Consider the following 12,633-nt stretch of genomic DNA (forward strand, 5'->3'; position numbering starts at 1 on the left):
CTATGACTGGGGATTGAAATAGTACTAACCTCATCAGATCTTTGAAAGCATGCAATGAGATAATTCACTTGTGGCAGTTGGCATGGTGCCTGGCACACATGCTGCTGTGTCAGCGTCTGAGTCTATTTCCCTCTTTTCCTTTATTATGAAGACCAAAAAGAAAGGGATTTGAGGTGGGGTTCTCTCCAAGGGAGTTCTCAGGCGGAACAGCCTCATTTTGACCGAGTTACTCCCACAATCACAAAAATTTAGCACCCACCCTCACCCTTTACAAAGCAGCTGGGTGGGCCTGGCTTGAGGGCCACATGATTCTGGATCCTGCCTCACCTCTGGACACAGAGGTATGATAGTAAACTGTGGCCTATGATGGGCACATGCACCTACTTTCCTCACATTCCTCCGAGAAAGACAGAGTGCTGCTCAGGATAGGACCTTGCCCCCAGAAATGACCCAAACCGTCTCCAGGGCTGGGCTGAAATAATGATGTGCCTGTGACAGACCTGCTGGAGAGAGGGTCTGCAGAAATGCGGGGGAGACCTAGGGGTGGAGGAGAAAGAACTATAAACTGGACCCTAAAACTCAGGTGGGATTAAGATTACATATGAGGGGCAGCCCGGGTGGCTCAGCGGTTTAGCACCACCTTCAGTCCAGGGCGTGATCCTGGAGACCCGGGATCGAGTCCCACGTCGGGCTCCCTGCATGGAGCCTGCTTCTCCCTCTGCCTGTGTCTCTGACTCTCTCTCTCTCTCTCTGTCTCTCATGAATAAATAAATAAAATCTTTAAAAAAAAAGATTACATATGAAAAAATAGGGCGAAGGCAGAGAAACTCATAGTTTTGAGACATACAAAAAGGGAGAGCAGAAGCCCTTATCAGGAAGGGGCTTGGAGAACTCGGAAGGAACCAATTCCTGGCTTTATGGGAAACAGAAGGATAAATAAGGTGGGGCTGGTGGTAGTAACTGGAGGTGGGGAGACTGGGTGGAGTCTATAAATCTCACTGAAGCATCTACTTCTGGTTAATGGGTAATCACTGAAGACTTTTCTGTAGAATAATAGGGCAAAGTGGTTTTTTTTTTTTTTTTTTAGAAAGACTGATGACTTCCTCATCCAGCTATAAAGATCATCATTTTGAAAATGAGCCTTGAATAGTTTGGGGGGAAAATAGCTGTTGTCTCTACCAGCTATAAGATTCCTGGAATAAGGCCAATCAGAATGGAATTGCCGGCGACAAGCACTCTCAAACCCAACATGGATTCTTCTGTAGTCTGCTTTATCATTTTTGCTCCTCCACTCTCACCACCCCCTTTGATTTTTTCCAGAACTGACCTGAAATAGACCTTGGAGCTTTCACCGAACACTGTTTTAACTGAAGAGAAGTCACTACAGGTAAGCTTTTGACAATGATTAGGATGGCACTGTCACCACTAGCTTATTTTGCTTAGGAAATCTATGGATTAGAATAGAGATAAAAACAATTTATGATCTAAACAAAATCCTATGTTCACACAGTACTTTCAAATATTTTCTTTTACACACTAAATAGGACAAGCAGTGCCATTTTGCACACCACAGATCTGAGACTGGAAAAGATGAGAGGCTTGTCTGTGGTCATTCATTCTCTAAGGAGGTCAGAGTCAAGATTCTATCCCCGAGCAAGGCTCTTTCCACTCTATCTGGTTATTCTCTTTCTTTTTTTTTAAAGACTGATTGATTGATTGATTGATCTGAGAGAGAGAGAGAGAACGAATGAACATGAGAGCTGGGAGAGGCAGAGGGAGAAGCAGACTCGCCGCTGAATGAGGAGCCCAATGCGGGGCTCAACCCCGGGACTCCTGGATCCTGACCCTGAGCTGAAGGCAGACCCTCAACCGACTGAGCCACCCAGGCACCTCGACCTGGTTATTCTTTAAATAAGGGAATATGTTTGGTACTCATGAGCCTGCAAATAATTAGTGTAGAGCCAGGCTACAATTGGCAGCAGTCACTCTGATCCTGTGATTAATAACCTACATGTTCTTTATTTTGCTGAATGATAATTTGACATAAATAGCAACTTATTCAAAGGGCTCGAGTTGACATTATTTGCATAGAGGTGGAACATTTGGAGGGAGGGCAAGTTTGCTGGGAGTCAGAGAAAGGAATTTGCCTGGAGCTAGAAGTTGCTCTGCGGCAGCTTGAAAGATTGCTGAACCTGACACTGACGGAGGACAATGGAGCCAAGGGTGATCACCTTCTTCACTAAATCCTCACTCAGCTCCCCTTCCATGAATGCCTTTATTATGGCCAATACACACCTGAAGTGGCAGGACTCACCTTTACTGACGTCAGCACTGGCTTTGCTGCCAGGGACTATTCTTTCATCCTCTCTTTGATTTCACCCCTTCTGTGAATTTCAAGGCTTGAAATATGTCGGGTTCCCATGATTTTGACCATACTGAACTTACTCACACCTTCTCCAGGGGTCTGCTAGCTCCACGGCATCCCGCTCAGCTCTCAGACCTTCACCCCTTGCCCTCCCCAAGAAGACTGGAGAAGAGTCTTCTCCAGGACCCAGGACAAAAGGTACTGAGCAACCAGCAAAGCTTTCTCCCTTTTGCTCAGCTGTTGCTCTGGGTCTCGGCATCTACTGTGCCAGGTGATGTACACACATTGTCTCTAATCCTCACAAAACCCCCGGGGTGGGAACAGTCCTACTCATACACATGGGCAAAGGTTCAGAGACTATAATAAGCCAGGCCCTCTCAGCTTCAGGATTTGGCTTTGCTGGCACCCAAACGTGACCTCTCCCAAGCAGGCAGCCTTGACTTTCAAAGTGGAAGTTTGGTGCTAGACTCAAAAAGCAGGACCTCCTCCTCCAAACTGGGAGGAGGACAGCCCATCTCAAAGTCAAAAACCTCCCATCTTTCTTGTCCTTTAGCCTTGGACTTCTCAGAAAAAACTAACTGCATTGGACATGCGTACTACTAGGAAGGTACAGTTTTCAAGAAGAGACTAAGAATAGCAGAATCTGAGCTGAAAAGAGGAACAGATTCAAAAAAGTAGATGTCCTTTTTGGATCTGTGCTTTTTAAAATGTTTTCAAATTCCTATATATATATATTTTTTCTATTCTGTTTTGAGGTGGGAGGAGGGGCAGAGGGAGAGAGAGAATCTTAAACACCCTGCATGTCCAGTGTGGAGCCCGACACAGGGCTCCGTCTCACAACCCTGACACCATGACCTGACCTGAAATCAAGAGTCAGACACTTAACCGGCTGAGCCACCCAGGAGCCCCTTTCTATTCTTAAATTTCCTTCATCCTGTGGCATCTCCTTCCTCTCAGTTACCTTCTATCTGATTTCCTAAATATCTCTATCATTTTCTTTTCAAAACTTTAATTCTGGAGATCAACTTCCTAAATTCAGATTCTGTTTCTCCTTCCCCATCAACTAAAAGACCCGACAAGTTATTTCCAAACTACGATTGCCTCTTTATATGCAAAACCAAAACGATAATAATAGTTCCCTGATAGGGGCGCCTGGGGGGCTCAGTCAGTTAAGCATCTGACTCATGATTTTAACTCAGGTCTTGATCTCAGGGTCCTGGGATCCAGCCCTGCATCAGGCTTCCTGCCTGGCTGCTTGTCTCCCTCGCCCTCTGCCCCTCCTCCCACTCACACGCACTTTCTCTTTCCCTCTCTCTTTCTCAAATAAATAAATCTTTCAATGTTTGTAGCAGCAATGCCCTCAATAGCCAAAATATGGTAAGCATCTAGATGTCCGTCTGTCATTGACTGATGAATGGATAAAGAAGATGTGGGGTATATATATATATACACAATGGAGTATTACTCAGCCATCAAAATGAATGAGATCTTGCTATTTGCAATGATGTGGATAGAACTACAGGGTATTATGCTAAGCGAAATAAGTCAGAGAGATAGATACCATGGTTTCACTCATCTGTGGAATTTAAGAAACAAACAGATTGAACATAGGGGAAGGAAAAATAATATAAGATGAAAGTAGAAAGGGGGGCAAACCATAAGAGACTCTTACTTTAGGAAACAAGCTGAGGGTTGCTGGAGGGGAGTGGGGTGAGGGGAAGGGGTAACTGAGTGATGGGCATTAAGGAGGGTACTTGATGTAATGAGCACTGGGTGTTTTATGCAACTGATGAATCACTAAATTTTACCCCTGAAACTAATGATACAGCAAATGTTAACTAACTTGAATTTTAAAATCAATCAGGAGGAGAAAGAGAAAAATAAATAAATAAAAAATCTTAAAAACAAACAAACAAAAACTTCCCTGATAGTGTTGTAGTGAGGATTAAATGAGATAATAAATGTTCAGGATTTAGCAGAGTCTGGGATATAATAGCCACAGAATAAACATTAGCTATTATTTGTATCATTTGCACTTCTAATCTTGACTACCTTGGAGATTTAAGTCAATTGAGAACATGTAAAAGCATTCTGAAAGAATTAAAATGATACACATGTAAAGTGGCATTAAAAGCCTTTAAAGTTGTGTTGCTTTGTCCCCTGGCAAACCCATTCAGTTGGTCTCCTCTGAAAGAGGGAGGGAAACCTATCCTTTAAGAGTGTAAAGGTAACTTCAGAGGAAATAGGGGAGCTCATGGGAAGAAGGGAAAGGGAAAGGGAATCTCTGTGTCCTACCATGAAGTAGTTTCCAAGATACTGCTGCTGTGCAGAGTGGGGACTACATCTTAGAGTAAAGTCAAATGAAAACATACCAAAGATTATCTTTACTATTAAATGCTATGTGTTCCAAACATATGCATCTTATATTTCTTTATTCAGTCTGTCTTTCCTGTGTAATATCAGGTCGGGCAAGATGTTTTACAGTTTCTGGAATATTTTATCCATACAACGGAGGGATATAAGTATAAAACTTTTTTTTTCTTTCTTTTTTGTTTTTGTTTTTGTTTTTTTTTTTTAACAAAGAACTGTTTTCAGGGGACTGAACAGCACTTCCCCTTCTTTACACATGAAGGGCCCTGCCTGGAGCAGAGTGGCAGGCATAGGGGGAACATGGTCTTTCCAGGAAAGGGGCAGTGGCTAGTGTGAACTCCTGTTAGAACAGCTCAATTCCTGAGTGTTTTTCAAGTACCCAGGCACCTATGCTCCAGGAAGCAGGTTAACAAAAAGTACACAGGTTTAATCCTATCAGAGTTTATGTCTGAGCAAGCTATCTCCCCAAGCATATTTGCCATCAGTACTTGTTACATTTCCTTAGATAACAGTTCAAATATGAAAGAAATCAAGGGAAAGAGGGAGTGACCATGAGTGTGAACAAGAAATTAGGGATCAAGAGAATTAGGAGAAAGAGAAGTGGGCTGGGTGGGGGAGGAATTATGTCTATGTATTACATGTTTAACAAAGGTCTGATGCATGCTACTCAACAGTGGGAGGCTCAGGGTGGTGCTAAGCATGTGATTACCCTGGGAAAGAAAATGATATATAGTGAGCACTTGCTATGTTGTCAGCCATGGCATTGGGTGCTTTATTATATAGTATCTCATGCAATCTTTTATCTCAATTTTATATATGAGAAAAATCCTCAGGGAGATTAAGTTAACTGGTTTAAGGCCACACAGCTAGTGTTTGCCAGCATGCCTTGTACATGGTATGCGTTAAACATTTGCTGACTAAAAGAACAGATGAATTCATACAAGACAGGCTAAACTGTTTGGAACAAATTTTAAGTGCTTTAAAAATACAGAAAATAAATAGTTAACCATTTGTAGGATGGCGAGACACACACACACACACAGGAGTACGAGAGCACGCCCATATAACTGGGGAGAAGGCTACCCAAAGTAGTGAGGCCAGACTTAGTGAGCCTTGAAATCCAAACAAAGAGCTTTAACTCACTCTTATAAGCTACAGAAAACTAGTACAAGTTCTTGGAGAATTAAAGTGAAAGTGAGAAGGATGAACCCAAGTAGGTTAACCAATCATCTGGGTAGAGACTGGTTGGAATGAGACAGAGAGATAGCAGGCCTCGAGGCAAGCAGATGGTTAAGATGGTTAAAATAGGCTAGTGTGAGATTTATTATCTGGAATAGAAAAGAAGGGGCAGATCCTGGGATTAAGAAACAGAATTTGGGGGCAGCCCAGGTGGCTCAGCGGTTTAGCGCCGCCTCCAGTCCAGGGTGTGATCCCGGAGACCCGGGATCGAGTTCCATGTCGGGCTCCCTGCATGGAGCCTGCTTCTCCCTCTGCCTGTGCCTCTGTCGCTCTCTCTCTCTCTCTGTGTCTCTCATAAGTAAATAAATAAAATCTTAAAAAAAAAAAAAAAAAAGAAACAGAACTTGGTAATTAACAGGGTTTGGGAAATGAAGAAAGTATCAAAACTGCTTTCCTCTGACCCATCTCAGCCTAAGATTTACAGATTGAAAAATAGAGAAATAAAGATGAGAGAAAGATGACACATGATCTCAGTCTTCTCAATTCTTTTTTTTTAATATTTTATTTATTTATTTATTTATTTATTTATTTATTTATTTATTTATTTATTTATTCATAGAGACAGAGAGAGAGAGAGAGAGAGAGAGAGAGAGAGGCAGAGACACAGGCAGAGGGAGAAGCAGGCTCCATGCAGGGAGCCCGATGTGGGACTCGATCCCAGGTCTCCAGGATCACACCCTGGGCCAAAGGCAGGCGCTAAACCACCAAGCCACCCAGGGATCCCCTGCTTGTGACTTTCCTGGATGCACATTTCCTTATCTGCAAAACTGATCCAGAGGGGAAGACAGACAGGAATTGGAAGTGATTTCTACTTGAGTTCAGTGGAGCCCTGGGATCCTGGGGAGCTACTTCATGGGCCCCAAGGAGGTAAAGAAAGAGCCAAGTGGGCAGCTCCCATCTGTCCCCCTCAGCCTGAGAAGCTCCACTTTCCTATCCACATTAGGGATCGAGATGCATTCAGTCTTCAGTGTGATCCCACCCTTTACCCCCACCACCGAGCGAAAATTACTGGTCTATATGCTAAGAACCATGCCCCTTAGGAATCAGCTGGCTGATTTCCCAAAGAATGATAATGCAAGCTGACAGCTGTGTGAATCTGTAAGTTAATACCAGTCTATAATCTTAAAAAAATTCACAGACGTCCAGGTGAGATGCATCCTTTTAGAATGTGGGTAGAAAACTAAAATTTCATTCCAGGGAAAAAATTTTAAGGCTGGATGGTGGTAATCAGAACTATTAACCAATAATGCAAATGGCTGCATGCAGGTACTTACTTTAGATTATCTTAATGTTTTAAGGAGCACATATCACTTGTGTGCTAAAAATTTCTTTTTAAACTTTGAAGAAGTACATAAACAAGGAAACAAAAACTCTGACAACTGATCTCCCCACAGCTCAGAGCACAGGGATTGTGGTAACTTTCCAGGACGCCCTGCCCTGAGAGGCTTCATCGGGGCCTCAGGCTACACTGACTAGCTAGCCAGTACCCAAATCTGAAGGAATTTCACTAATGGCCCACACTTTACAACTGCAGGAACTTGGATGTGAACCAGAAGCTTGGATTAGCTCTTTTTCAGAAACAGAAGAGAACAGGGTAATGAACTGAACATACTCTAGGGTTTTCCAGAGTTCATAATGCAATTTGCAGCAGATCTTGAGAAAATCAACTCACAGGATTTTTCTATTTAATATTAATTTGGAGAGTATTTTCTACTAATTTAAATGTTATCAAAATAATATATGATGTCAATTTGTTATTCTTTCATCTGACATAGTAATGGCGTTGTGTGTGTCTCTGTGTGTGTATTTTTGTTTCTGTCTTATAAATCTTTTATACGTGTACACATCACAACATAAACTGTATTCCTTTGCAAAAGCTGTAGAAAAAAAGTTTGAGAAACGCTGCTTTGGTAGATACTGGAAGTGAGAGAAGCAACTTGAGTTTCAGCTTAGCCTTAGAGAATTTTAAGAAGTTTGGTCTAAAAATAAAGAGGTGGGGACAGTAGGAGGAACCCAATATTTCCTGAGTGATGACCATTTTGTAGACACAGTGCTTAATCTTAACCCACCCAATATGAGCTGGCCTTCTGGGAGTGGGAGGGTGTGAAGGGCTCATCAGGAATTTTTCACCTGTCTTCTAGATGAAGAAAACTGAAGTAATTCCTCCAAAGTCACAGTAAGAGGCAGACTCGGAATTCCAACCTGATAGTCCATCTGACTATTAATTGCAGTTTCTTAGGGGAAGGAGGAGGGGAAATTTGTTTCTTGAAAGTTAGCTCTAAAAAATTCCTACTTGAGTCTAAATCATGACTACCATTATCACCACGGCTACCATTCATTAAGCCCTCAGTTTGTTTCAGCCACTATCTTAAGTGCCTTGAAATCTTCATTTCACTTAATCCTCACAAAAACCTTCTGAGATATGTACTTTAATTATTCCTATTTCCTGCAGGCTTTCAGCAGTTCAGTAACTTGACCAAAGTCACACAAATGTGGACACAAAGCCCAGATGCACATTCAATAGCTGAATGCAGTTTTTTTTTTAATGTTCCCTACACATATTCTGGGGAAAATATCTAAAATAATTACTTCCTCTCAAAGCGTTGGGAGTCTGAACAGTTGAAATCTCAATTTCACACCTATGTAATAAAAGTGAGACTAGATGTTCACTTTGCACTTTTCTTGAATTCAGCATTCTCTGGTTCTAAAATGGGTCATGCGGGTAGGTTTCCAGTTAGAGAAGGCCAGGAAACACGCCAGCCTGTATCATTTTACCGCTTCAGCATCCTGGTACTAACACTGCATGGCTGGTTCCTGAACAGTTGGGACTCTACTTTCCAAAGCCCCTTGTCCGTTTAGGAATCTGCTTACTATAAGAATATACCCTTTGGTCATCATCACTGTATTTGGAAAAAATGTTCAGTGTACAATATTCGTCATACAAATTGAATAGCCTTGAAAACACTATGCTGATGATTTAAGGATTGGCCTTTATACTCTCATAAGATTTTTGTTTGTAAGGCTTCTATTCTTAGTCTATTGACCTGGATGACTGCTGGCTACAAAGTCCTATTCTGGGGATGCGGTGCTAAGGGGCGGAGGTGGTTATAGACCTCTATTTTCTTGAAAAGGCAGCTCCAGCAGCTCCAGCAAGCGCTAGCTACTGTGGAATTTGAGCTAAACACATAAGGTAAAGGAGAGAAGACTCTGAGAAGCTGGGATTTTTTCTGATTTTGCTGTTACCGCCTAAGCTGGTAACTGCTCTGGTGAAATTTCGGGCACTTCAATTTAGATGAGCTTTAGTCCATTTCCTTATGTGCCACGTGTCCACCATCTACCCTTGTCAGCTCCAGACAACCGACAGGACACGTATCCCGCAGAAATGGTGCGAGCCAGAGGACCTTAGGAATATGATTTTCCAGTTTTCTCACCCTTTTGCAATTCTCCCTCCTTTTTATTCTAAGCGTTAAGCTTAAGCTCTTGTAGCATCTTTGTCAGAATGAGATTTAGTTACGTCTGAGTGATTTTCATGTCCTATCAAGCTGGTAAAAATGAAATTCCGTGGGGCAGCCCAGGTGGCTCAGCGGTTTAGCGCCACCTTCAGCCCAGGGCCTGATCCTGGAGACCTGGGATCGAGTCCCGCATCGGGCTCCCTGCATGGAGCCTGCTTCTCCCTCTGCCTGTGTCTCTGCCTCTCTCTCTCTCTCTCTCTCTCTCTCTCTCTCTGTGTGTCTCTCATGAATAAATAAATAAAATCTTTAAAAAAAAAATGAAATTCCGCCCATATCTTCCTATTACATCTTTTCCCTCAGAAAAAATACAAGACTCGCGTTGCTTTGTCACCCAACTGAGCAGACTTCCCACTAACAACTTAGAGATCAGAGGGCAGTTACTCCCAAGAGAAGGGATGGGGAATGGTAAAATGAAATAAAACAGGGCGGAACTTCCAGGGGAGCTCATACCTGTCCTGTTGGCAAGGTCACACCTACATCCTAATGGAAAAGGGCTGCCAGTCCTGCAAATTCAGTCACTCAGCTATCCTTTCCCGATTTTACTCATGCAGATGCACATGCCCGTCATATTTCCAAGAGATACAATGAGACACAAAAACCATGCTTTCCAACGCAGGCAGGTGGGAAGGCTAAGAGAAGGGAGGCGCGGCTGGGTGGCCGGGCACCTGGTAGGGGATAACCGAGAGAGGGATAAAGTCAGGGGCGTGAGCGGATACAAAGCAAGGCGAAGAGCGACACCGAACAGGACGAGCAAAGAGCCACACGGTTTGGTCCTGGAAACCAGGTGCGGAATCATTCTGCACAGGCCGTTGTGCCCAGGACGCGTCATAACCTCCCAGGAGCGAACAAACGCGTTGCTGGCACCGTATTTAAAACCTAAAAGCAAGCCTCTGATGCAAGAGCCAGGTAACTGGGAGGCCAGGTAGTGCCTCCACCTGCAGCCGGTCAGTGTCGGAGACCGAGAAGCGCCTCAAGACGGCCGGGGGGGGGGGGGGGGAGCCCCGAGGCTCGAGTTCCTGCCCTCGCTGCACCTGCTGCACCTGCTGCACCTGCTGCACCTGCTGTCCGAAGGGCCCGGGCTGACGGGAGAGGAGAACAACAGGTTCCCGCGGGCAGCAGCTCGAGACCCCCCCTCCGGCCCCCCCTCCGCCCCCGGCTGTGCCAAGAGCGCCCGGGGCGCGGCCCAGGCCTCGGCGGCCCGTCTGCGGCCTTGCAGGTCCGGGCCGACCGCGGCGTCCGTGCCCAGGCTCACCTGCTGGGAGCCCGGCGACGAGCAGCAGCCAAGGTGCAGGCAGCTCCGGGCCCATGCCTGCGGCTCCTGGCCCGTCGGCTCCGGGCCCCGGGGCTCGCCCCAGCGCTGCAGCCCCCGGACTCACCACGTCCCCGGGAAGCCGCGCAGGGCGGGGGCAGGTGCGCCGCGGGCCGGCAGGTGCGCCCGGCTCAGCCCCACCCCGCGCTCCCCGCGGCCCCGCCTCCCCGCCCCGCCCCGCCCCCACCGGGGCCCGGGGCCGCCCACCTGGCCCACCTGGCCCACCTGGCCCACCTGCCGCCTCCCCGTCCTCCGCCTGCCGGGCCCTCGCCTCCCTGGAAGCCCGTCGCAGGCCGCACCCCTCCCGCCTCTTGCCAAACCATTTCTTTCCCCAGAAGTTCTTGGGGAAAGCTTGAGTTTCCCTAGCAAACGCCTCCCCCTCTTTGTAGAATTAGGGGGATACAACTTTCGGGGGTATACGTCTTATGCTATATTTCCATTCCCTCAAACATGCCTGGAAAACTTCTCCCCTCCCCCCCCCCCCCCCCCCCACTGAAAACACACCAATTTGAAGTTTGCACATAAGGTCTGCTCAGGTTTTCTAGAAACTAAAGATGTGCAGTATAAACTAGAGAAAGAGACTTAATTTTCTGCAAATATGAAAGTCATAGATGCTTATTACAGAAAAGTTAGAGAAATATAAAGTGATAAGAACAAATCCTGCTCCCACCACCTGCAGTTAGGCTCCCACCACCTGTTGATACATTTCTTTTTCTTAGTTTCCATCCTGTGGGAAGTGCAGCTTAGCAGCCCCTCACTGAGTCAGCCCTCCCAGGGTCAAAGATTCTGGCTCTCTTTGCACCAGGCCAACTAGGATATAATCCAATCTGTCCTTTCTTGGCAGGATCCCACAGGGAAGAGTAAAACCCAGGAAGAAGACACACCTGCCTTCAGGAACCAACCAACCAACAACATTAAGTTGGAAGATCACCTCTACACTGGTCAGTGTAAATAGCCAGTGTAATATTTTATACACCTCTCCCCGATTAGGGATTGTTCATTGTGCTCTCTCTCCTAGCCACCATCTTTTTCCTCAAGAAAAGAATTAAAAAGATGTATTAAACATCATTTCCGTTCCTGAGGAAGCTCCCGTTCTCATCACTGACCTTGGAAGTCAATATTATTCCTCTTAAGTATATCTCCTGTCCTGTTCTGCTGTGAAGGGTTCTCTTCGTTAGAGCTACTGATGTCCTCCACCTCCCTTCCTCCCAGAGGAACATTCTTGTCCTGAAACTGATTGGAGGTCAACCCAGTCCCTTCTCCCAACTTCCCCTTCTTCCCCCGAGTGTGGCCTCTGGTTCCCCAATTGGGCCACTCTACTTTAAATGTTTTTCCTGTGGCCTCTTCTCTTCAAGAATGTAGGAAGCAAATTGAGCCAGTACATGGCCAAAGGCAGGTGGTACAATATGTTCAGGGACCTTTAGACCTTCCACAGTGGGATCTCAGCACAGCAGCAGAAGCAAGATCTAATGTGAAGAAACCCTCAACCCCCTGCAGAGACTGTGCTCCTGGGAACATTCTATGTATTTGAGTGTTTGTGACCCTGAGGGATTTGTGTGACTCCTGGATTTGTAAATTGCTCTAGACAATTTTCAGTCCCAGTCCAAAAAAGTATAAGCCCTCTCTTTCCCAAACCTACCTCCCACGCCCCTCAGCCCTTGTTTTGATACAAAGGTCATTTTTAATACTCATTGAAGCCAGCATTTTTCCATGTTTATTCCATGGCATGTTAATAAACAGTATATAGAAAAAAGAATCTGTGATCAAATTCAAGAAATTCTGGATTAAACTAAATGAAACGTTTTTGTAGCATTTCTCAAGCCCTTAGAGTGTACTAT

At 45.2% G+C, this 12,633-nt stretch overlaps 2 protein-coding genes across 5 annotated transcripts in view; one reads left to right on the forward strand and one right to left on the reverse strand.

The window, feature by feature from the left end:
- ILDR1 (immunoglobulin like domain containing receptor 1) overlaps positions 1–10,922 on the reverse strand; it is a 30,781-nt gene extending 19,859 nt beyond the window's left edge. Inside the window, exon 1 of one of the 3 annotated variants that reach the window (XM_035709855.2) lies at positions 10,739–10,922. In XM_035709855.2, the coding sequence (XP_035565748.1) occupies positions 10,739–10,793 (55 nt within the window). In that variant the 5' untranslated portion in view covers positions 10,794–10,922. The remainder of the gene's footprint in view (positions 1–10,738) is intronic. The other 2 variants (XM_025475665.3, XM_025475659.3) reach the window with 2 other exon arrangements.
- The window catches only part of CD86 (CD86 molecule), a 90,451-nt gene continuing 78,928 nt past the window's right edge, over positions 1,111–12,633 (forward strand). The window contains exons 1-2 of one of the 2 annotated variants that reach the window (XM_049105335.1): positions 1,111–1,387; positions 11,640–11,736. The gene's annotated coding sequence lies outside the window, so the exon portion shown is untranslated. The remainder of the gene's footprint in view (positions 1,388–11,639; positions 11,737–12,633) is intronic. The other variant, XM_049105332.1, reaches the window with a different exon arrangement.

Source organism: Canis lupus, chromosome 33, assembly GCF_003254725.2.
Source record: "Canis lupus dingo isolate Sandy chromosome 33, ASM325472v2, whole genome shotgun sequence".
Classification (NCBI taxonomy): Eukaryota; Metazoa; Chordata; class Mammalia; order Carnivora; family Canidae; genus Canis; species Canis lupus.